The following is a 25,553-nucleotide window of genomic DNA, read 5'->3' as shown; positions in this document are numbered from 1 at the left end:
AGTATCTGCATAACTCTCTGACGTTGACGTGGTTCGTGTGACAGCTAGCGGGAGTGCTCATCTCCGCTGCAACTCCATTTGCTGCCTGTAGCTCCTCTGTATAACTCTGGCAGATTCTGGCAAGTTGTTCAGTTGGCTGAGTATTCATTCAGTTAGCTAATTGCACCCATTACATCCATTCAGTGTTGGTTTTAGCTTTAAAGCTGGATTCAGGCATTGTTTCTGGCTTGTAACATAGTTCTGTAAATGACTTTAAAACTAGCCCCCCAAAACTAACCAAACAAAAGCAGCCCAACATAAGGTAGCCAGTCACAAGGAAAAAAACTCGTTTGCTGCACATAGCCAATGAGGTCCCTGACCTGATTGTTCCAGAACTGCATTTTCACATAAAATGAATCCAAATACCACTTTCTTTTATTGTTCTCTTTTGTTTGCAAATGCTGTTATCATGGACAACAAAGGGCGGGGGGGGGGGGGGGGCAAAAGATTCATTGAGGATTCCCCTTAATTCTACCCCTTCCTTACTTACATTTCAATTAGGGTATCTTAGCCTCTGGTCCCTCAGATTGCAGTTTACGACAGGATTGTTGAACATCCTGCAGGCTCTCAGGGTGGTGCCGAGGCCAGCCTAGGACAGATCCCACGCTACTGACAGCCAGTCGAAGGGGGCCTGCCATCTTTTGCAGTGAATAAATGCTTTTCCTGTGCCTGCTCTGCAGGACCTAGTGCTTAGTGCTGGGACCGGCGGCAGCTACGGGCTTAGCCAGCACAGAATTGTTACTTTAGTAGGTATCGGTATTGGAATCCATTTATAATGTGCGAAGTTGATATGTTTTCTCAATATTCATACATTCTTCTAACAAATACTTATTGGGTGCCTACCATGTGCTTGGGTTATATCCGTGAACAAAACAGACGTTGGTTCTAGCTTTGTGGAGTCTTCATTCCAGCACGAAGCTAGACAGTAAACATGACAGATAAATTACGTGGTGTGTCAGAAAATGCTAAGCGTTAGGGAGGGAAGAAAAATCGGAGGAGGGTAGGGGATCAGGAGCATGGGCCGAAGGTGAAGTGTTGAATAGGACGGTCAGGGTAGTACTCCCTGGGAAATTGAGATTGGAACCGAGACTTTACGGGGGTAAGGAAGTGAACCAAGACACTGTCTGGGAAGAGAATATGGAGGGCAGAAGGAGGGGCTTGCAGGTCCCAGAGAGTGAGCATGTGCGTGAGGTGGGATGACGGGGGTAGTCTCAGGAGAGGAGGTTTGGAGAGGTAAGCACCGCCAGGTGTCGTTGCCCTCGGCAAAGATGTGGCAAGCTGCTGCAGACGAAGCCCACTGCACAGGTGGGCATGGAAGGCTGGAGGTAGGGACAGAGGTCTGGGCCAAGGATAAGAAAGACACTGGGGAAAGGCGGCACATAACTGGTATGTAAGCCTTGGGCCTGGACGAGGTCACTCGGGAAGTGAGTGTAGGTCGAGAAGAGTGGTCCAAGGAGCGGGTGCCAGAGAACTCCCAGATGCCTTCAAAGATGCTGACAGTAACAGTCAGAAAAGTCCAAACTGTGGGCCATTCTGCTGGTGGGGGAACTATTCTAGATTAAAGCAGATCAGCTTCTCTTGGCTTGGAAATTTTCAGAATGAAAAGTTTGGGGTAGGGGAAGAAGTCGAAATTTAAAATCTGCTTTGCCGCCAAATATGAATTAGCCTTGGAAAAAGATAGAACAAGCAACTCCTAAAGACCTAGATCCACTAATTTCTCTCTAGCAGCAGCAAGATTTTAATTTCTTTCTGGATTCCAGAGCATCTTTTCAAAGATTTAGGAGAATAAGAGTGGGGACGACAGGAAATATTGATTTTCTGCTCTGTGCCAGACATTGTGCTAAGTTGCCTTCACGTGTAGTGCGAGTGTTATTACCTCTTTCTGAACTTCTTTATCCCAGTTTGTGCTCCTGGCAAGTTCCTTCTCATCCTTCAAACTTCAGACACCCACTCACCCCCACCCCCCACAGCCTTCCCCAACTAACACCCTGACTCCTAGTGCACCTGCTGAGTAGCACTTCTCTCCTGGTGTAATTACTTATCTGTGTATCTGTCTTGGGTGGATAAACTGAGTGAGGGTAAGAGACCTGTGTCTCTGTCTCCCGTGGCCAGCAGGGTCTCACCCACTGGAGGCCGTCAGTAAAGAAGAGCTGACCGGAGGAATATCTCATTTAATCATCATCCTTCAAGGCAGTTAGTATTATCCTCGTTTTAATAATTGGTTAGTTGAGACTCAGATTTAAAAAAGAAACACAAATTAAGTGGTAAGGGCAGGTTTTTGCCCTGCATGTGCCCGGCAGCTTTTCAGATAAAGCTCCAAACTGGCACTGGTGATGTGCGGGACTTGGTTCCCCTAGCAGCGCGTAGATACTGCCGTAGTCGCAGGTGTAGGTTTCTTATTTCCCTGCCCTTCACGAAATTTCTGTGTGACCATCAGCATAGAGGACGGAGTGGGAGGATTGCGTTTCCTATAGGAAGATAATAGGTATGAACTGAGAGACGTGTTGTTGCCTTTTTTTTTTTCTTTATTTGAGACATGTTGCTTCAGAATTCAGCTTCAAGATCTTAAACCTAGGATTTAAAAAGTGTTACTTGAGAGAATAGATCGATAGAGAAAGTAGACTAGTGGTTGCCTAAGGCTGGGGACCTAGGGCTGGCTGCTGATGGGTATGAGGGTTTTTTTAAGGGCATGACAGAATGTTCTAAAATTAGGTTGTGGTAATGGCTGCATAACTGAATATACGAAGCACCACCGACTTACCTACCTTAAATGGGTGAATTCTTTAGTATGTGAGTTGTATCTCAGTAAAGAGGTTTTTAAAAGTATTAGCTGAGAGTCAGAAATGATTGGTCACCAGATTTTCCAGCACTCTTTCAAAATACAAATAAACTTAGTAGCTGATACATTTGGGTTATTGTCTCCATCGTCTTCACTCTTAGAGAAACCTCTTCCCCAGTACAGCTGGGCAGTTTGGGCCTTCTGTTTTGTTGTGTCTGCTGGTTTTCATCTCAGCTGTAGCATGTGGAGGAGAGCGGCAGTGTTTCCTAGCTCCCAGCCTCCTTCCCTCGCCTGGGCAGTGAGAAGGAGGAACACGCTCATGCTGCTGAATTACCAGCTGAGCCTCACGGTGACAGGAAGGGCAGCTTGAAGCCCCCGCCCCGGAGAGGGTCACAGACCCTCACAGGCTGCTCTGCTGCCTCAAGAGCAAGGGGCTGCAGGTCAGGGCCTCCGTCTTGTTTTAATTCCCTCATGGCATCTCTGCCTGGCGGGGCTGGCCGGGTCTCAGCAGACCGTCCTCTCTCAGCCAGCAGTTGCTCAAGCACCTTTTTCAAACGTTTGGCCGCAACCCATTGTGGATCTTGGTCATAAAGCACGTGCTCTGAGGGGACGTCCCCCCAGGGTGCAAGCATCTGAATTTGTTCAGGGTTCATCCATCACTCATCAGTAGGGTTGGGTCATAGTCACCTTGTAGAACAAACCTCATTTCTGAATGAAAAAGCTGCTTTAGCAACCCCTGGCTGGCAGAAAGGAAAGAGACTTGTCGCTTTCTCTTCTTGCCGTAGAGATGGAGGGTGGGAATTCTTTTTGGTGGTTAGTGATGCAAAGGGTAAAAACCTTCCATCTATTAAAGAGAAACTATGTTGTGGTTGTACAGATGGCCCAACTGTGGTTAGCATCTATGAAAGCCATTTCCTGCGTGCAGTAAAAAGAAAGTTTTCTGCTTTCTCTACCAGACTCCATGGGAACACATATTTCTCTTTGTTCAAAACTACTGCATCGCCTTAGCAAAGTGACATCCTGGGCTCAGGCAGAAACAGCCCCCTTCTTTTGATCACCCCGTGCAGGTAACTGCTTCCCAGGGGCACCTAAGTGCTGGATTGGAAGGCTGCCATGACAGGGGAAGCTGCTGACGCTGATGGTGGTACGCCCCGGCTTTTTGAGGACAGATGAGAGCAGCTCCCGAGAATTGGGAAGGTTGGAGTCTAAGCTTCATCGAGTTGCCCATTGAGGTTAGCCGAATCACAGCTTCTAGGAGGCGGGACAAGATGCCCTGGCTGCAGAGCGAGTGAGCGATGTTCTAGATGCCACCTTGAGAGAGATCTGGAGTCAGGGCCCCAAGCAAGAGTGCCGGGTGCTGAGAAATGGCCTTTCTTGCCACTTTAGCCTCGTCTGGTGAAAGGACCATAGAGCACACAGCCCTCCAGACAGAACTTGGAGGAGTCGGGAGTCCCAGCTGTGTCCAACTTCCATATCCTCTCATTTGGAATGTGGCATGCTTATATAGGAGCAGTGAGAAGTTTAGGACGAAGGGGAATAATTTTGCAGGATGTGTGGCAGCCAACTCGTGTGGAGTTTCATTCACAACCATGTGGTTCATGTGCCTCTCCATGGCTAGAAAGGAGCGTGGTCATGACTCATTTTCCATGAAGTCTCCATGATGTAAAACTAAAGGAATATTTCTAGTCTGACTGAGGACACCCCCACATCCTGAAACTTTGACCTGATCTCAATTTGGGATGAGTCCAGGAACTTAATTTTATGTTGACATCCTCAGACATTTTCTAAAGGGGTTAGAGATCTGCCTGGGAGAAACAGAAAGCTAAAAGTCAAAGAAAGAGCAGAATGTTGGGGTTTGGGAAAGCATGCCAAGTCCCTCATCAGCAATTAGCCAGACGAGCCACCGTTGAGGCACATTTCTCTTCTGTGCCCTGTGCTTTGCTTTTCACATTGGCTGGTTTGAGAGACGTGCTGTTTGCTCAACCGTGTTTCCTGATGAGAGTGATCCAGGTGAATGTGGCTCCTGCCCTCAGACCAGACGGGCATCCGCACACCCACACGGGCTCAGCACTGTCACAGGAGAAAGCCATCAGGACTCCCCTCTACAGAGGGCAGTGACTTTGGCTACCAGGTCCTGACAGCTTCATCTCTTCTTTGCCTCTGTGTCTGCACTTGATCGGGAGCTGATATGAAACCACTATCTGGAAAACAAGCCGTGTGTGCCCTCCTCAGTCGAACTCCCAGGCTTCCGCATAAAGAAAAATATCATTATGGGCTTCGTTAGAAGCTGTATTTAATAATTCCTTTAAAATTCTGTCTCAGAAATGTAAATGGTCTATTTATGTTGGCCAGTGAATTATTCTTCCCACCTGTGCCTGATCATACAGATTCAAGCAACAGCAGCTTGCACCTCAGGGAGAAAGCATCCCCTCCCCGGGCATGGTCCTTATTCCAGTAAAGTAAAGGTTTCCGCTTTGGAGAGCCAGGCCTTCTTCACTCTCCAGCTACTTTAAAATGGTGGAGGCCCTTCCCTACTTTGCCATGATCCCCCAGCATGGGACTAGTGTAAGGAAGGAAATTGCTGGAGCAGCGGCAGGAAGGGATGTGGCATTATCTCTTTCCCAGGGAATGGGGTGAAACCACAGGGGAGTGGAGCAGAGCAGAAGGGAAATTCAGGAGGATCATTTCCTAGAGGTCTGGTGGGCGGGCCAGAGGGTTTTTCTTTGTCACTAAGACTTCTGTCACTTAACCCTTAGGCATAGCAGGCGCCAGGCCCTTGAGAAGAGTAACCAGATATGTAAGTGAATGCCTGCATGTTGGCCAGAGAACTCCGTATTCACCATTGGCCTGTGCAGTCTAGGACTCTTTTGACCATCTTGTAACCCTTGGCCTTTTCTCTAGTTACTGCTCTTTGACTTTTAAGAGACTTTCTTACAGCCAGAGCTCTATGATCCCTTTAAGAGTTCCTGAATATTTGTCCTTCACATAAGATCCTTCACTGTTTTTTTCACTTCAGTCTGTCCACAGACATTTCCAGGGCATTACAGAGTGGGCACCAGAAGTAAGAAGCAGTCAGAACTTGCTGAGCGTCCTGAGAGTAGTATCCTGTGCATCACACACATTAATTACAAATTGGTTACAGAGAGGAGAGTACACCTTTACAAACGGGAGCTCTGGCGGTCACCACCTGCCCCAAGGGACCACACAGATCATCATGAGTCCTGGGCTGACCTCACACTCCGGCCGGCTCTGGGTGGTGGTGCAGTAAACTGATTCTGACCTCACCTGTGTACCCACCTGGCATAAGAAACGGACAAACCCTAAACGAGCAGTATTCTATTCTGGACTCAAAAAAATTGGCAATGGCATTAAGGACCAAAAATCAAACAAACCAAAGAAGAGGCAGGACACTGTACTAGATTAAAAAGTAAAGGAGACTAAGGAAACGTCAGATGCTTCCTGCCTGGAAGGAGGGAATGGGGAACGACTGTCATGGCCATCTGGGGAGGCAGTGAGGGAATTGTGAATATGGACTTTACACCGTTCGATCAGCTTTAAAGTTCTTGGGTGCGGTATAAAGTGTTGTGTTGATGTATGAGGATGCCCTTAGGCACCACATGCCCAAGTATTTAGAAGTGAAGGGGCATGATGTCTGCATCTTAGTTAAAAGTGGTTTCACGCCTCCAAAAAAGATCATTTAAATGGAGAGAAAGGGGGAAAGCGGGAGGGAGGAAGGGGGAGAGAGAAAGCACATGTGGCAAAATGCTAATAATGAGTGAATCTAGGCTATTCAGATAATGCTTGTTCTCTGCTTTCAACGTTAATGTCAGTGCGACATTTTTAAACTAGAAAGTTGGACATTTCTCACCAGACCGCCCTGGGGTTCTTGTGCTGAGTGCTGCTGTACCCCGTCCCTCAGAAGCGGTAGTGGAACAAATGCTCGTGTTAAAGCTCACACTTGCCCCACTCGCAATGCAAGACTTTTTGCGTCTCCATGCAGATCTCTCCCTGCGTTACACACACGAGCCAAGCATCGCAGATGCCTTCGTGCACCAAGGAAGGGTGGGGGAAGAGGGCCTGGTCCTCCCTGACACTTGTCTCACTTTGACCTTCTTTGAAAGGTCTGAACCAGGCAGATTAATAAAAACAAACAACAATTAAAAAATAAATAAATAAATAAATAGATAAAACAAAACAATGGCCCTTTGTGGCAAGACACCCAAGCCCACTAAGCAGGCTGGTTTCAGCAGAACAATAGACTCCTAGAGGACAGTTCTTCAGAGAGAAAAGGGACAGTAAGTTTCTCTTGGGGTGTGTTGCTAATAAATACACTGCCCGGCAGATCAATTAGCTTGTCCCAGGAAAAAAGTCCTTTTCATTGTCACTGCAGAGCCCCTAAGCCCAGTTACTTGTCCCAAGATGAACGCCCTGGATTACAGCAGGGACCAGGAGACTGTGCAGTGAGAGGGCCTGTACTGCTCTGGGGAGAACAGTTCATGGCTCACTGTGAATGGATGATGCATCCACTCCCGGAAGAGCCGTCCATTTCAGTAGATCCGACTGAGTCTGCTGGCGTGATCGGGTTTCCGGCATCAATGGAGACCTCGGTGCTTCACTGACAGGGAAGGAAGAGTTGGAAAGCGCTTTCTGTAAAACACTGTTTCGGAAGAGATTAGAATTCAGAACTTTTGGGGCACCTGGGTGGCTTCGTGAGTTAAGTGTCTGACTCTTGGTTTCAACTCAGGTCGTGATCTCACAGTTCCTGGGATCAAGCCCCGCATCAGGCTCTGTGCTGACACTGCAGGGCCTGCTTGGAATTCTCTTTGCCCCTCCCCCTGCCTTTCTCTCTCAAATAAATAAACCTTAAAAATTTTTAAAAACAAAAAAGAATTCAGAACTTTCGCCACCAGAATAATCAAGTGTGTTTCGGAGACATGTTTTAAAGGTCTTGTACAGATGAAATCAAATCAGACTTAAGTGTACTTCATTCTTGGATTGGGATCGAAGCAGTAGAACCAAGTCACAAATCACTTGCTCTTTGTATAAAAGCTGAAGCTGCTGCTTTTTGTCAGCCTTTATTTCACCTTTTGCTGATAGATGCCACTTTTGGGGGCGGGTAGCTGGCACAGTATCAACGTTAATAACAGGTTTTTCAAGCCACAAAACGGTTAAGATCATTTGATACTTCTTGTCTGACTTCTGATTTTCCGCTTTCCTGAGCCCAGTGGCCTATAGAATACTGCCGGCACATTGCTGGGAAGTGAATGGGATTTGAACTCTCTCCCTAAAGTACCGCTGGCTTCCAGGCTGTTTTCTTGAGTGGTCTGGTCTTGGGCTTTGGGGAGATTACTTAGAGATTTTCACAGATGAAGAGTGAGACTGGCCCAGGGATCGGGGCTTTACTTTTCATTCTTGCAGATTTTAGCTACATCCAAAGAAGATCTAAAAGAGGACGGCGGTTCCAAGCAGACAGCTCTCAATGAAGAATTATCATCATAAACTTTCTTCCCATTTCTCAGGGAGTACCGTGACAGTTCCGGACCCTTGTATGGCTCTGGAAAATAATCCCATGTGTGAGCTACAAAAAAATCCACTCCTGCCTTGTAAACAGATGACAAATCCTAAGGAAACTGGGTATCTGTGCCAAAGAATCTTTGTTCCAAATAATTTGCATTTTAGTGGTTATGCAAGTTATGAGACGGAAGGCATAGACTAGAGCCGGGCTCCATGTGTTAGAGTTCTAAGTAAAGGTCAGTAGTGCTTCCTTGTACATGTGTTGACCCTATTCTTGCCAGTCTACTTTTGGAGCTACCTTTTCTGACATCTTGGTTCCGGTGCAGTGTTGACTCCTTTTGTCACGAGAAAAAAATTCATTTGGATAAGCCCATTATCAAATCACAGGGATTTAGTTCATTAAACACATAGTGATCACCCACGTAGTGTGGGTGAGTCAGGAATGAGTAGGACATGGGCCCTGTGTACAGTGAGCTCCAAGACAACAGGGGAAATAACACCCCCCCCCCCAAATTAGCAGTGATAGAAGTCGGAGTATGGAAGGGATCCCCAAAGGTTGTCTGTCCCCAACTCCAGCATCAACCAGGTAGAAAAGACAGGTGGGGAGGTGGGGGGGTGAGACAGGCCGGAGGTCAGAAGCACAGAGTACTGGTCCCACGTCTCCCCTTGGGAACTTGGGCAGGTTTCTTAATCTTCTTGGATTTCATAGTTAACTCATCTCTAAAATAAGGAAGTTGGATTAAACAGCCTCTCATATGGTCCCTCTTTTGTGCTCTGAAAGTAAGTATGTGGTTATAATTTGCCTGTATGACGGTCTCTTCTATTACATTGTCTCCTTGAAGCCAAAGATTATGCCTTATGTATTTGTGTGTCCCTAGGTCCAAGCACAATGTCTGGTATACAGTCATTTCTCAGTAATCTCTGATGGAGGAGTACAATGAATGACTGAGTCTAAATTCATTCCCAAACCTAAAATTCTATTCTGTGGGCCGGCTGAGTTCCTGAGGCCAATTTTAAAGATCTTGGGGAAAGATGTGCCCGCTTTTCCTTCCAGTCAGTTGCAGTGTCCTGCCATCCTCTCTGTTTCCCCTTGTTATCTTCCTGGTTCTTTCCCAGCACCTCTTGGAAATAAACAGCAGGATCCAGAGCATCATGAGGGCGGCTGGATAGAGCAGTGCTTTTGCTACAAAATGAATGGAATCAGTGGATTTGTTCGGGTGAATCTGAGTCCATGCTTCTGAGGCTGGAGCCAAGAAAACAAGTTACTAATGTCTTTCTGACATACTCAACAGGATAGAGCTTATCATTTGGTTGCAGTGAATTTTGTTAAACTTCCATTTCTGTGACTCAAGAGAAGCAGAAGAAGTTCTAGCAGATTATCATCATAAACTTTGAATTGAGAAAGGAAAAAGATGACTGTCATTTTGCCTTTTTTTGCCCCTTTTACTTTTTTGGAGGTTCTGAATCTGTGTGTGCGAGGTCTTCGTGGGTGTCTGGTGTTGGCGTAGGTCGTTGGGCTGGGTGCCGTGGAAACGGAACAGAAGAGAATTGCTTATTGAGGGATAACGAGGTCGAATACACGAGAGAAAAAAGCTTGGTAGGAGCTGCTTTCACCAGCAAGCCCGCTGCACTCAGCCAGGCGCTCTTTCGGCACAGAAGCCTGCTGCTTTAGAGGAGAGGGGAGCCGAGGCCATGCGCTTGGACAGGATTAGTCTTCACATCGAACTTACGGTAGTTAGCTCAGTAGAGGACAGTGGCGTTCAGGAGGAGGGGGTTGAAAAGCCATTATTACATTGGAAACATCTTGGTAGCCACATACCGGACATGTCTGAGAATGAGCAAGTGAATGGTGCGTTTCTTTGGACTTGGCCTTGCAACAGGTGGATGAGGAGTCTCTTGAATGAAATACCGTGGTCTTCGGTGACACAGCTCACCACAGTTTAGAATCAAGATCCGAAAATCCATGGCTGGGGAAACAGGTGGTCTGTCAAAGGCGACCCTCTGGTAGTACCTTGCCCTTATGACTTAGGATCCAGTACAAAGAGAAATCGGTGGCTCTGTTGATCTGGTGCCTGAAACTGCACTGGTTCCTGCTGACAGCAGAGGGGTCTCTGAGGGAATTCTGACCTCCCCCTTCCCACAGCTGCCAGAGGTCTGTGGGAGGGCAGTGCTAATAGACGCCTCCTGGCCAGCCGCCCCTCTCGGGACCACTGCGGTACTCTCTGCGGTGCTCTTTCCTGGCCAAGAGAGCCAGCCGCCCTTGACCAGAAGCTGAGGCTTTCTTGCCTGCCTCTGCCCTCCTGAAAGCCTGGTTGATGAACCTTAACAGCAGAGCTAGGGCCGAGGTCATGGTACACGTGCCCTCCTGAAAGCTGTGATGGAGCGATGCCAGGCCTGTGCCACTGCAGCCCCGTGTCGAGTGATGGGGCGTATGAGTGCTCCAAAGCCTGCAGGGACCCCACGCCCCAGATTCCAGAAGAGAAAGGGCTCTCAGTCGCGATGAGCCTCGCATGTTTTGGCTGCTGCCATAAATGTGTCATTCACTTTGATGTAGCCTCAAATACAAGACAGGTAATTTTGCTTTCGAGACTTATCAGATTAGGAGTCACAAACCACATTCATGATCCAGTGAAGACAGACCTGGAAGCTTTCCCTTAAAGCATATTAGGCACAGGTGACATTTCGCTGGTGTTTAGTGGTGAGCAAGGCAAAGGGGGATTATGGCTTTTTACTTTTCTGGAACTCTCTTCACTGTTAATGCTGCAAAAGATCATTTTCTCAGACTTCTCAAAGTGATTGTCAGAAAGATGGTATAATTTGGGACTACCATCAGAACTGCAGCTGAGGGTGGGAGATGCTGTACAGAGCTTATGGTGCCGCTCGGGTGGAGGGACCAGGTTGTCATGAGCTGAATGATGAATGAAGGCAAGTAGAAATCACTCCCCTCGGGGCGCCTAGGTGGCTCAGTCGGTTAAGCGGCCGACTTCGGCTCAGGTCACGATCTCGCGGTCCGTGAGTTCGAGCCCCGCGTCGGGCTCTGTGCTGACAGCTCAGAGCCTGGAGCCTGTTTCAGATTCTGTGTCTCCCTATCTCTGACCCTCCCCTGTTCATGCTCTGTCTCTCCCTGTCTCAAAAATAAATAAACATTAAAAAAAAAATAAAAAAAAAAAAAAGAAATCACTCCCCTCAGAATCCCCAATTTAAAAGTATTCTGAACACCCTTTATTCTGTAAAGAGCTGATTCCCTCCCTCTAATTGTTTCTGTGATCCGGGTGACATTGATTGAGTGCCTACTGTTTGTAACACCCAATCCATGTGCCATAGAGAGATTTGGGGACCCGGAGCTTAAGTACCCTCAGAGAGACGGAGCACGCACGAGGAAAGCAGTGTTGTGCCTAAGCAGTTAGGTTCCCCTCAAAGCAGGACCTCGGATAAGTCCGTTAGTGTAGGTCCTTCTTTGGGAAGCCGTCTTCGGGCAGCAGGAGTGAGGAGGTAGAGGGAGGGGATGGGGCAGGAGGGAAAGCCAGTATGAGAGTGTGTTTCCAGGGCTGCAAGGGCTCCTTGCCACCAGGACTTCTAGGAGCATTCAGATGACCTCCTGGAATTGCCTGTGTGAGGACAGGAGTCTGCGCCTTGTAGCCGTAGCCATCTGGGGCCATCAGGGTGGCCCCAATGGTATGACCTCCACCACGCGGCCAGGCAGTGCTTCCAACATGTAGGCAGGATCAGAGGAGGCCCTGCAGCCAGAAAAGGAAAGCCTCGAGGTGCATGCTTTTGGTAGATGTTGTCAGCAGTGATTCTGAGCCTGCTCAGAAGTGCCCAGTGTGGCGGCAGCTAGAATCAAAGTTCTCAAGCATCTGCTACGGGAAGGATCGGTGCTCGAATGGGTGCCCTAGACACACCACCAGGAGGCATCTCATCCAGAGATTGGCAAAGGGTCGGAGAAGGCTTCCTGGAGGAGTCGCCCCTAAGCTGAGACAAGACCAGATAAATGGGAGGTGAACTCTAGGTTCAGGACTGTGAGGTTGGACCTTAGCTTGCAAGGGTAGATGTGGTGAGGGAAGATGAGGAAGAACTTTGCAAGTTAGGAAGAAATGTATTCTTTATTTTAAGAGCAATGAGGGGTCAGGGAAGGGACATTTAAGCAGAAAGACACGATAAGCCTTGTGTTTCAGAGAATTCCCCCTAATGATGGCACGTGGACTAGAGGCCAGGGTGGAACAGGTGAGTGGGCTGGGACAAAACCGGCCAGGGAGACGAGAGAAGAGACTGCAGAATGCTCCAGAAGAGATGATAAAATAGTAAGAACCAGGTTGGTGGCAGTGAGGCCAGGGAGGAGGGGAAAGATGGGGGACGTACTCAGTTTCTGTACCCTCACTCATGCTCTGCTCCTGGTAAAAATACAGCCTGGGTGCGTGCGTGTGCGCGCGTGCTTTGATGAGAGATTGTTGTAGGAAGTGACTTATGTGGAAAAGAATTTTTAGAAGATGTGAAGTGAAAATCACAGAGACCTGTTTGGAAAATTTTTAAGCAAACTGGGAAGTAAAATAGCTGTCAAAAAATATCTCAAGTAGATTCTCAGCTTAGACGTGAGACCACACAGGGCACCGCACTGGGAGTCAGAAAGACCTTGCTTTGTCCTGGCTCTGCATGTTCTACTGGCTTGACCTTTGTTGTGTCATGTAGCCTCTCTGAACTTTGTTTATGTGTCCAATTCAAAATGAGGACGAGGATGCCTGTCCAGCCTGTCCTGCATCCATCTTCAGCTAACATCGTGTGGTGGGATGTGACCACAACAGGGGAGCTAACATCCTCCTGACCAGCGTGAATAGGATGAGGGTGTGGAGGGTCATGGTTTGGCCCCCGGAGTCTTGTGTTCGGTGTGGACACCAGCCTGTCTGCTCGCTCTGAGGCAGGAACGGGCCATCCTTCGCTGGCCCTGTGCTGCAGGGAGGTGGGTTTCAGAAGGGTTAGCATGACACCAGATCCTCTCGAGTGTTCCTCCCCCAATTCGGAGGTGCAGTGGTCCTCTTTCACGGGCCATAGTAAGAGGACACTGAGAAAATGGCAAGGGAAGCACTTGGAGAATTAGCATTCTAGGCAAGTGAAAGGTATGACTGCTGATGTTATCAGTAGGACTTATGATGTTAGCTCATACAAGTTGTACATGTTTGACTCTCCTACATATCCCAGTAAAGCAGAAAGTAACTTTCAGTTTCCTGTGTGGTCGTATACAACGTGTTTTGACCAAAGGCCGTGTTCCTTCCATAGTTCTTTGCCCTGATACCACCTTCTTACTAACTAGCTGCATTCTGTTTTCCTTATTTTATCTTCTACATTTAACAGTGACTGGAGACATGTGACCTGCCAAGACTTGAACTTGGGCGTATGGGGTTTCTCCCACAGTCCATGATCGTGTCACCAGCAAGTAGAACACAGGCTGTATACTCCCTCCTTTCAGGGTGAGGAATGTTCTCCACCTCCTGGGAAAGTCCAGGGTCCTGACTCACAGGAGTCGAAAGGAAACTGACCTTAGAGTCTTGTTAAGATACTGTGACTTCTGCTCATCAGTGTTGGGATCTGTTTCTCTTTCTCTTAAAGGAGTTCCCTGGGGCTTTAGGACACAAATGATGACACTGACTCAGGGTGGCTGACATTTGTTACACCTTTACTCTGTGCCCGGTGCTATGTTAAAGCACTTTACCTCCAAGATACACTACGGCCCTGTGAATAACTAACTATTCACCTGGTAGGTTATAGGAAACCAGGGCAGATGCGGTTAAGTAGGCTCAGGTCACACCGAGCCAGAATATCTACAGAGGCACGTGACTCTAGAGCCGTGTCTGAATCATGCGGCGCGTCTCCCTCTCTGCAAGTAGAGACCTGTCCTACAGAGCAAACAGAGGTCTTTAAGATTTCCTAGTCCTAGGTCCTTAGAGCCATCAGAGATGTTCAGCAGGAAAAGTGCATTTGAATTCTGGTCTACTTAAAGTGTTCTCTACACCAGACAGGAAGTACTCTAAATACAAAAAAAAGTTTTCCATTAAGATAAAAAGCTCAAATCTAGGGAGCCCTGCAACAATCAGAAAAACCATGAATCAAGAGATGATTGTTCTTACATGTTTACACATTTCGTTTTTTCGCTTTCCCTAGGTTAAAAAGATCAAGTGGCATGACCAGCCTTTTGGGGAAAATTGGAGCTAAGAAGCAGAAGATGAGCACCCTAGAGAAGTCCAAGTTGGACTGGGAGAGCTTCAAGGAGGAGGAGGGCATTGGTGAAGAACTAGCCATCCATAATCGAGGGAAGGAAGGGTAAGGAGTAGTAGAGTCCGTTCCTCTGAAAATCCTGAACACTCGGAAGTAATTCATTATAGCCAGGCTGCCCAGTGTAAGCAGGCAGGCACTTTTCGTAGTGAAACAAAAAATGTGAGCACTTTGGCTTGTCGGTGAGGCTCTGTTCTAATGCGGAGCAGACCCTCTGGGTGAGCAGCACACTGAGGGGCAGCGGGGGAGGGGACACGAGAGCAGCCCTCCTCTGGGGGCCAGTCACACCGGCCCAGCTGCCCAGCCGAGCTCCCTGAATGACTGCTCCCGTGAATTCTAAGTCCCCTGGTTTGGTCACATGGTCAGATCTGGCTGGCCGTGTCAGCCTTGGCCTGATCGGAATGGTTTGGCCTTCGGAGAAGCCAGACCAGCCCAGTGCTTCAGGAGCTGAGGCAACAGAGCGCCTGCCTGTCGTTGCCTTATCGTGGGATTGGTTTTGCCCGTGTCACTATGGCCCAGCCTGGGGCTTCAACCTGTACGACACACCGGCCCTCACACAGCACCCAGGCTGTCACTTGCACCCTCGTCTTCACTGTGGAATACGGAGAGGGCATCCGTAGGCTCTGTATTGAGGAATTATCAAAAAAGATGGTGTTCGGTGAACACTTAGGAATCTCAGAAGAAGTAAAAAACAGAGTTACTACAGAACAGGGTCCATGGCTCAAGGTCATCACTCCCTGCCCCCCTAATAGTGAAAGGAAGTGTTATGTGGCTGTCAGACAGCTCTGGGTCCTCACCACCCCCCTCATCAGGAAGGGCTCTCCCTGCAGCATACTGGGCGTTTCTGAGGCTCAGCTTGTTTGCCTGTTAATTGGGGTCATGATACCACACTCAGGGTGACTGTGAGGATCTCATGAGATAACACATGTAACACATGTATAACATACATATCACACACATAAAGTACATAAAACCCTTTGCAGAGCCCCTGTCACGTAAAAGGATGCATTAAGTGGTAGTCATTCAGGTTATTTGTAAGTTAAGTTATAATAAGGACAGGTTATTGGGAGGGGGTCACATTTCTAAATCAGGCCTCAAGATTATTTGAATGAACCTGGAAGCTGATCACTATGTTCAAAAATTTTTTTGTTAAGTGACTTCATGAGCTCATTTAACCATTAGGCTTCTAAGTCAGTCTGTCAAAGATGGAATGCCCCAGGACAGAGGCAGAAGTGCCGAAGCCTCCTGGGGAAGGCCCAGGATACGTTTATTTATTTATTTTTGAGAGAGAGAGAGAGGGGGGGGGGGGGGGAAGTGAGAGCGAGCACAAGCAGGGGATGGTAGAGAAAGAGAGGGAGGAAGACACAGAATCCAAAGCGGGCTCCAGGCTCTGAGCTGTCAGTTGTCAGTGCAGAGCCTGACTTGGGGCTTGAACTCACCAACCGTGAGGTCATAACCTGAGCTGAAGTCGGACGCCCAACTGACTGAGCCACCCAAGCGCCCGAAGGGGAAGGCCCAGAATACAGCACGGGCAGGAATCTGTGTTATCTAGAGAAGGCCTCTGACCTTGCCCCAGACCTCCCCGCCTTTTTAGCTCTGGTAACTCACAGATCTTTCCTCTTCTCCACATTTGCCTTCTGATCTAAAGCAGCAAGGGATCTGCCAGTGTGTGCAACTTTATTGCTCCTCTGAATATTGATTGTATGGGTGGGACAATGTTCGTTCTGCTGAAGTTAATAGAGGTCTTATAAAAGTAAGGAGTGGTGCTGTTGAAGATAAGGGAGAGTTAATAAAATGTAGACTGGAAGAGAAAACAAGATTAAAAGGACATCTGCCCAATGAGGACTTTTCAGGCAATGGAAAATCACGTAACTGGGTTAGGGAACTACTAATAGCATAGAGCTCTTAGGTGCTCTGCTTTCCCTCCTTCTCTGAGATCCTCCCCACCCCCCTGCCCCATTTGATTCTGCTGATCTGATTCTGTTTTTCTGGTGCAGATCTGATGACTTCTTTGCCCTGCCTCTGGCTATTCTCACCTTCCCTCTCTGGTGCCCACCCCCACACCTCCCCTCACCTGCCTTTCCTAGCTCTTGTAGTTGTAGTAAAGGGGCTCAACCCCTAGTCCAGGGAACATGCCGTAGCTCCAGGGTCTCACCTTGGTTAAGCGTGAGGATCCTCTGGGGGTGGTTTCCAGAGTTGAGGTGACAAGGCCACCACCCCCATACAGAGCTGCTGAATCAGGAGTCACAGGTATCTGTATCTTTAACTCAGTCCTCAGGTGCTTCTGATACACAGCCAGGGTTGAGAATCACGAGACCATAACATCAAAATTCTAGAGATGAGAGCAAGATAGCCAGCTGCTGGGTGGGCCTTTCCAGCACACACGAAACTAGAGAGCCACCTTCAAAACAGGGAATGTCGAGAAGGGAAAGATTTCTCCTGGAAAGGGAAGGAGCATGAGAACCAGACCTGTAGGTCTGCTTGGGCAGAGGCAGCTCAGGCCCCCAGTTCTCCTTCACAGGTGCCAGCAACAGCAAGGACTCAAGGGGAGGGAATCTCTGAGGGAATGTGTGCAGAATCCCAAGAGGTATATCCCTGGAATAAAGGTGATCTTTGCTGAAACCAAGAAGGGGAAGAGTCCTATTTGATAACATCTCAAACGAGGCACCTGTGATTGGCCTCTGCCATATATATTTAGAAGACTGTGACCTTTTTACAAGTACCAGATTTAAATTGATCTCATACAAGAATTCAGATCATAACTGGTGATAAAAATATTTCTGTTCTGCATTCTTGATTAAAATAAGATTGGATTGAGATGAAAAGCTTATGTCATGCTTTTTATATTTTGATAGTAACTCCAGTTCAGTACATGCTAACACGTCTTCCCCCTTAAAAAGATTTGATAGAATGTGAAGCTAGCTTGGTCAGTTTTGGGTTGTTACTGTCCAATTATTTAAAGGCAATTTTGCCATCTTAAAATACGCATGTAAAGAAACAAGGTACCTTGAGAAACTGCAGGCACAGGACCAGGTCTGTTTTAACATGTGTGTCTGCTACTTGCATTGACATTTCATTAAATGTCAATAAACTAAACGCTCCAGTGAAGAGACAGGGACTGACACATTGAATTAGAAAATAAAAAACAACTAATTTACTGGTTAAAGGAGACACATCAGAACAGCGGGATGCAGAATTGGTGAGAATAAAAAGATGGGAGACAAGATAAATCAAGTAGCCACTAACCAGAAGAAAGCTGATGGAGCTGTACTGATACTAGACAAAATAGACTTTAAGACAGGAGCATTTCCAGAAACAAAGAGGAGATCTCCTCGTAACGATGAAAACATCAGTGCATCTGGGAGATTGGACAGCTCATGTTTGAATGTCCCTCTTGGCATTAACCACCGAAGCGTGGTGAGTTCTCGCAACTCAGCAGCCCCACACCAGCCGTGTCCCAGCAGAAATTCAGTTGTGTGTTCCCCAAAGACAGGTGTGAAGATGGCAGTGATAGTACCTTTCATCATATCCCCAAACTGGAGGCAACTCAGGTACCTGTCAATAATGCAGTAGACAAAGTATGAAGGTCGAATTGGCTTTATTAAACGGCTCGTGAATTGGGCAGCCTCCCGTCTACCACGTAGAGGGCTACAGAAAGGAAAGGGTTTTTAAAGGCAGGACAAGGAAGTCATAAGCAAAAAAGGATTATTTCAGGTGAGGTCACCTCCATTTGATGACAAAACGGTTCTAATAGGTGGATTACCTCATCTTTCTTTGGCAGATAAAGAAGGCCCATGTGACAGATTACCTTATTGGTGCTGACCAGAAAATTCCTGACTGACCGGTTAAAGGTTACATTCCTAGGGGGTTGAAACTGCAGTTAGGTTAGGTATTAAGTCTGGGTTTACTGACCTGGGGCCTTAACCTAAGTGACACCATTTTGGGCCTGAGGTTTTTTTTTTTAGCAGTTCTCACACTGGGGTACTCTTTAGTAATTGGAATGAACATGGATAAATTTCAGCAATGTAATATTGCAGAGAAGTTCATGCAGTTTGATTCCATTTATATAAAGGTCAAAAACAGGCAAAAGCAGTGCTGTCCACTAAGTCATTTTGTGAAAGAAGCAAGTCGCAAAAGAATTCACACTATAAGTCTACTTCTGTCAAGTTCAGAATTAGGCACAACTAGACCATAATGTCGAGGGAACAGAAACTTCAAAGGCAAGCAAGCTCGCACCTGGCTGGTCTGGCGCTGGTGGACGAGTGACGCAGGGGCCTCCTCCAGGCCACCAGCATTCCGAGTCTTGACCTGGCGATGGCCGCGTGAGCGCTCGCTCGATGATGATTCGTTTGCCTTGCCCGTTTCGTACACTTCAGCGTGTGTTTTACATTTTACGATAAAACTGAATTGAAATTGAATTCAAATCCTCGCACTACTACCAGCCTGCTATGTGCTTTAGCCCATTTCTTCACCTATAAAGTAGAAACTCTTCAGTTTACTTCTCGAGTTGAAGGGGAGATGTCTGGGGTGTTTATAAATATAGTGAGTCCTCTGCTTACTCTTCTTTCTCCCATCTGCCATTAGTGACCACACCCCATCAGGGGCCTTACTCCTTCAAATTCCCTCCTGGTGTATCCCTGCCCAACTTTCAGGAATGCTTTCCACAGAGGTGGCAGATACAGCTCGGTGGCATCTCCTCCCAGTCTCCCTGGCTAGCCTCTTCCTTCTCTGGGCTTTTAAACTTGGGAAGTTCCAGGGCTGAGCCGGGCAGCCGTCTGTCCTCACATTCGCCCCACACCCCACCTCCCCCAGGAGAGCTCACTAGTTCCACAGCTTAGGTACCACTGTCTGCCGACGGCTCCCAGAAAAGCTCTCCCCTGCCTGACCATTCCGCCGAGCTCCAGACTCCCGTATCACCTGTCGGGTTGACATCTCCGTTTGCGTGTGCAAGACACACATCAGATTTAACACCCAAGACCGAATACTTGCCTTCCTTCCGTAGACTCCTTCCTCAGACTTCTCAGAAAACGGCACCATCACCACCGATCCACCCGTTAAAAGAAAAACCTAGGAGTCATCCTTGATTTCCTCTTTCTGCTCACTTCCTGAAAGTCCAATAGACCATTGTCTCGTAAAATATATTAGTCCGTCGCTTTATCCGGCCCCACTGCCCCTATTCCAGCATAAGCCACAGATGTCTGCTGGGCTCCCTGTTTCTCTGTCTGTACCCTTCCCTCCTTTCTCCCCAATAGCAGCTAAAACGGTTTTTGTGTATGAGCCATTTTTCCTCTCTTCCCTGCTGGAAGCCCTCCAGTAGCACTTGCAGTCAGGGTTCAGCTTACCCTGGCATTGTAGGCCCTTCGTGAGCTTTCCCTTGCCCACCTCATATCCCCTTCTCCCCTGCCCATGACAGCCCAGCCTCTGTAGGGCTCCTCCAGGTCCTCCTCCACGATGGCTCTTACTTGTCACTCGAGTGCCACTCTCTAGAGTAGACTCCCCCCCGGGAACCATCAGTCACATCACCGTGTTTATGTTGTCGTGTCGTTCCATATACAGTGAGCCTCCAACAGCAGGGGCAGGTTCACCACCCTGTCACCAGCATCTAGAAGAGAATCTAGCCCAGGGCAGGTGCTGAGCCATTTCTCTGTCTAAATGTCCATCCCGCCAGCCGCCAGACAGCATGGCTTTGTTTTGGAATTAGAATTAGCCACTTGGAAAAGAAGGGCATGATACATCAGAATGATGTCTCCACCCAGACATCATTTCCAGGCCGCACAGTTGGTTAAAATGCCTATACCCAAGATGATCAGTCACCTGCACAGTAAAGAGTCGCTGCTCTTGCTCTGAGCCCTGCACTCCCGAGCCAGCCTTGTAACCCAATCACACGGGTTCCCCACAGTGTTCATGGTAGGCCTGGGGCAGGGATCTGTACAAAGTGAATGAGAACAGGCCCATTGGGCTTGGCTGCTGCTGGCGATCAAACTGAAGGTCGGGGGTTCGACGATTGGAAACCAGGTACATTTGTGATGTGGAGAGACAGGAAGGAGAGCCCAGGGAAAATCATTTTTTTCTGCATTCTACCTCTAGGACCCCCAGGAGTCCGTCTTTCAGAACCAGCACAGCCTGGTGAGATGGGAGGAAAGCAGTGGAGATATTTCATTAAAATGTGGCCATTCTTTCACTCTGGGCCTCACACACTCCTCCACCCTGTGGCGCGAGGTGGGGGCACGCAGGCTTGGCGGCCCTGGGCAGGTTGCTTCTTTAGTTGCATTTCTCCGGCAGAAAAGGGCATATCTTATTACATCCACCACGGGGCTTTATCTTCAGCCTGCCTCCACTGCCGCCGCCTCCTGCTGTTGGGACCTGAGCTGACCCGCGTTTCCTGTCGTGTTTGTGCCGCACGGCATGCTTGCTTGGGGAACTGAACGCTGGCGCTCTTGGAACAGAGCAGTAACGCGGCTGGAAATGTCCTTCGTCGTGTACCTGCTTCACCTGTCCTGGCACCTCCCTGTGCTCTTTCCCTGACTGGTGGGTAGGAGGCCTCTCACTGGCGGAAGACCGGGACAGCCCGCCCAGTGGGCCGTCCCACCCTCAAAGGCCTCTGATTTCTGGGTGGAGGGCCATCCTTCCTTTGCTGCAGCGTGGGTACCTAAGGAGTGAGTAGGTACCAACATATTCCCTAGAAGCACTTTCTACCCTTCTCTTACCTTCTGCCATTTTTCCCTCCCTCCTTGCTGGCCTGGACCTCAAACAGCTGGTACCAGAAGAGTAATTTGGGTTGAAAGATCAAAAAGATGTCAGAGCCTGTTGTATCTAACCTGGTTCTGAAAGGAAAAGCTAGAGAATCCCTTAGGGTTTGATGCTATTAGCATGTTTTATTAATGAAAGCAAGGAGCCGCTTCCTCTTAAATGGGCCACATAGAGCAATAGTAGCAGGAAGGGATGATGGCCCCGCCCCACCCCTGGCTTCCCAGTGGACTGGGCCCAGTCAGGCTGGGTCCCCCAGGAGTGCTGGGCACAGGCCAGAAAAGTGCCATTGCACTCGTCAGCTGGTGGTTCTGTTCTGAGACTGTAACCTGCTTAAGGTGCCTGAAATTTCCTGAGGCTCCATTTAAATAGGCCATCTACCTGGACCACCTTGGAGGAGGTGGCCTTCCCCCCAACCCCTTGCTCTTGGTCTCTTAGTTCCTGTTCCAGCTGTCCCAGGTTTTGAGGCTTTGTAATGATACAGTTAAGGCAGAAGTGGGAAGCAAGCGGGTCACCTGGGTGGCTTAGTCGGTTAAGCGTCTGACTTTGGCTCAGGTCATGATCCCGTGGTTCACGGGTTCAAGCCCTATGTAGGGCTCTGTGCTGACAGCTCAGAGCCTGGGGCCTGCTTCGTGGATTCTGTCTCCCGCTCTCTCTGCCTCTCCCCCGCTCATACTCTGTCTCTCTCTCTCAAAAATAAATAAAACATTAAAGATGCAATTTTTTTTAAAGAAGTGGGAAGCAAGAACCCCTCAGTGCTCAGCTGTTTTTGTTTTATTGTTTGCAAAGCACTTCTCACAGGCTCCCTGCTTTGTCAGGGGTATTGCCATTTTTATTCCTGCTTTACAGAAAAGAAAAATACGGCACAGAATTTAAGTGTCTTGCCCAAAGTCAAACATACGTAGTAAATATCAGAGCTGCTCTTATCCTCTGCACCTTTCCTGTCTTTTGGCAGGTGGGGGGAGTCCATGTCCAATAGAAGTTTTGTTCCTGGCCGGCTCTTGGCTGGATCCTGTTAGCAGCTGCCGATGGCTGTGAATGGGGAAATAAAGTTGCCAGGCCTGCCTTGATGACTTTTGTCTGAGTTGCCCTTGAGAATACAGTTGTGTTCTGCACATGTGCCCCTCTTGGCTGCCTGAATCCTTCCCTAAACCTGAACTCTGCCTGCAACCGCCTGTACAGCACCCAGCTTGGCTTCACTCGATTGTGTCAAGGTCAGCTGGACCTAGCACAGCTTCTGGGAACCTGCAAGGCCATCATTCGTGCTCAGTGAGCATCCTAATTTAAGTATTACTTCCTCTTTAAAGGAAAATCCAGAAGACCACAAATACGCAAAGCCAGGTACTTCCCCTTCCTTGCCTCCAGGCACTCTCTGACAGGTAGCACCGGGTGATGGCTCTCTTGCAACATGCCCTAAATTCCTCTCTATGGTTCACCCCCTTTTTTTTGCTGAACTTCAAGGGTCATTTAGTTAGAGCTATCAAAACACTGATTCCCATCTCGATCTTAACCCAGGGCGGGTGGAGTAAGGTGAGGGGTGATGATGGCTGTAGTGTGGCAGAGCCCTTTAGTCGATATTGGTTAGCTGACCCCTCTGGAGAGTCACGGGCCCCTTGGTGATAGATGGCAGGTGAGCTCGTTCTGTCGCATGTCTGCTTCCCTACCAGTCTGCCCTGTCTTCTCCCTTTTATCAAAAGGGGATCCACGGTGTCTGTGGCTTTCCTGTCTGTCAGGGAATCTGAAATTCACATTTAACCAGGCATCCTGTATTTCACTCACTAAATCTGGTGGCCTGACCCTGAGGACTTATATCAAACCCAAGAGCAGGCTCGGCTGCTGTTTCCAGCCATTCTGGCCTCTGGTTGGTGGTTTAGACACAGCAGCTTAGTTCCTGATCCCTGACCAGGTGGGTAGTTACTAGTCGCTGATAATACCCATTAAGAGAGCTGACTGCACCTCTTGGATCCTTTGTCCTCGGGACCCTGGCAGAAGCCGGCCTCCCAAAATGATGGTGACAACATTAGCTGCCATTTTATTGAGCACCTGCTCTGCTAGGTGTTATGTGTACACTGTTTCATTCAGTCCACACAGCAGCCCTTCAGAGTAGGAATGATTATCCATTTTTCTTTCTTTTCTTGGCAGATTAGGAAACAATTGGCAAAGTTATGTGGTTTCCCCAGAGTCACACAGCAAGTGGCAGAGTCAGGGTTTGAACTCAGAGCCGCCTCCGTCTCTGCAGTAAGGCATCGGGCTGGTGGCCACAGCCTTAGGCTGGAAAGCAGATGGGATGGACCACAGGAGGGAAGGCAGGGCCTGAACTCAGCAAAGGAACACGGGCTCCTGAACCTGGTAACATTCTCACCCTAAACACAGTGACCTTGTAATGGCAGATGCACATTTTACACAGTGCAACAAAAGAAAAATTAGTGCAGAGATTCAATTATGTCTCCCCCTTTCAATGACAGTTTTGCTCTCTCAGTAGATTAATTAGCAGCACAGAACCCCCCCTCCCCCGGGTGAGACGCAACCCACTTTATGGCACGAAGGTGCATTAAAATGCAGCTGTGTCTCATTAAGCTGCCGGCCTCTCCTCCTCTGCTGCCGGCTTCTGCCTTGCACCTCCTTCCCAGCCTGCCTGGGAAGACGTGGGGAAGCTGTGTCTGCCGAACCCGGCCCCGTTAGGGCGCACAGCGCTGACCTTTTAAGGGGCCCCTGTATGTATGTGGGCAGCTGCGCTCACTCTCCTTCCCTTAGAGGCACTTCAGGGAGGCCTTTCTGGACCCAGTTGGGCAGAGGGCACCGGAGATAAGCAGGGAAGGAAGGAGGAGGCTGAAGTCAGTGGAATCCCTTTTTTTTTTTTTTTTAATGTTTATATTACTAATTTTTATTTTTGAGAGAGAGCCTGAGCAGGGATGGGCAGAAACACAGGGGGACAGAGGATGTGAAGTGGGCTCTGTACTGTCAGCAGCAAGCCAGATGAGAGGCTTGAACTCACGAACCATGAGATCATGACCTGAGCCAGAGTCCGACCCTCAACCACCTGAGCCACCCAGGTGCCCTGGCAGTGGGATCCCCATAAAGTGAGTGCTTTGGGTGCCCTCTTGAGCTTCACCGCAGCCCCAGGAAGTAGTTTTCCACGAAGACGCTGTTCCTTCCATTTTCAGCTGCGCCTTTTTTCCCATTTTGCTGTACTATACACAGGCAGGATGCATAGCTCTCTCTCCCCCACCAACCCAGCACACCACTAAGACCAGGAAACACGGCATCACTGTTTTGCCATTGAGAAAAATGAGGCTTCGAGATCTTCAGTCCTTGACCAGTGTGGCTTAGCTAATGTGTAACAGAGCTACCCACTGACCCTTGCTCAACTAAGCCTGTGTTCTGTCCCTAAAACCTTGTTACAAAACTGCCCCAGCAGCCAAGCCGTGGATGAATTGTTGCTTTCTCTTTTTCATTTTACTTTCAACGACATCTGAACCAGAAGCGTCCTTGTTTAGACCAAATGCCTGTGGCTTGGATGTTCCTAAGAGAGTCGCGGGTGGTCACTTGGTCATTTGTTTGTATGCACTATAACCGGTGATCCTGCCGGCCAGGTGGACCGTTCACACCTGGGGGGATGGGACAGTGTGGGGAGGCATTGTTCTCCTACAGGATTCTTCTGACAAACATTTTATATTTTCTTCTAGGTACATCGAACGGAAGGCTTTTCTAGACCGAGTGGACCACAGGCAGTTTGAAATCGAGCGAGATCTCAGGCTGAGCAAAATGAAACCCTGATGTTATAGGGGGAAATCAGTAGCAGCTTAATCCTGTTTACAATGTGAGCTTCTTGTGCGTCTGTGAAATGTTTCCGGTGTTTCTCATCACCTGTTTCCCAACAAGGTCTTTTTTCTACGTTGAACTTTCTGTCTTTGTATCTTGACCTCACATGGTTTCATTCATTTTACCTTTAAAAGTTTGTCCTTACAAAAATAAAAATAAAAGTTGGTCCTACAAGAGGCTGGCGAAGATGAGGGCCCCACTGGCCTTCCCTTGACTCCGCTGTGAAGGCCACACGGAAAGCCCTGGGGAACAGAGCTGACCGGCCTGGGTGTGAATTTCTGGGGCCCTTTCTGAAGTTGGCCCTGCCCCAGAGCCCGAGGGAGGGAGGCTCACTTGTGTGAGTGGAGCACCAGGTCCCTGGGCAGTTTGGTTCTTGTTCCGTTGGAGC

General features: G+C 48.5%; 1 protein-coding gene across 3 annotated transcripts in view; it reads left to right on the top strand.

The window, feature by feature from the left end:
• CFDP1 (craniofacial development protein 1) overlaps positions 1 to 25,339 on the top strand; it is a 121,246-nt gene extending 95,907 nt beyond the window's left edge. For 2 of the 3 annotated variants that reach the window (XM_003998254.6, XM_019820079.3), the window contains 2 exons: positions 14,486 to 14,644; positions 25,030 to 25,339. In XM_003998254.6, coding sequence (XP_003998303.1) covers positions 14,486 to 14,644; positions 25,030 to 25,120 — 250 coding nt within the window. In that variant the 3' untranslated portion in view covers positions 25,121 to 25,339. The remainder of the gene's footprint in view (positions 1 to 14,485; positions 14,645 to 25,029) is intronic. The other variant, XM_019820080.3, reaches the window with a different exon arrangement.
• Positions 25,340 to 25,553: the final 214 nt, after the last annotated feature.

The sequence above is a fragment of the Felis catus genome, chromosome E2, assembly GCF_018350175.1.
Source record: "Felis catus isolate Fca126 chromosome E2, F.catus_Fca126_mat1.0, whole genome shotgun sequence".
Classification (NCBI taxonomy): domain Eukaryota; kingdom Metazoa; phylum Chordata; class Mammalia; order Carnivora; family Felidae; genus Felis; species Felis catus.
This window is presented reverse-complemented; position numbering and strand designations above follow the sequence as displayed.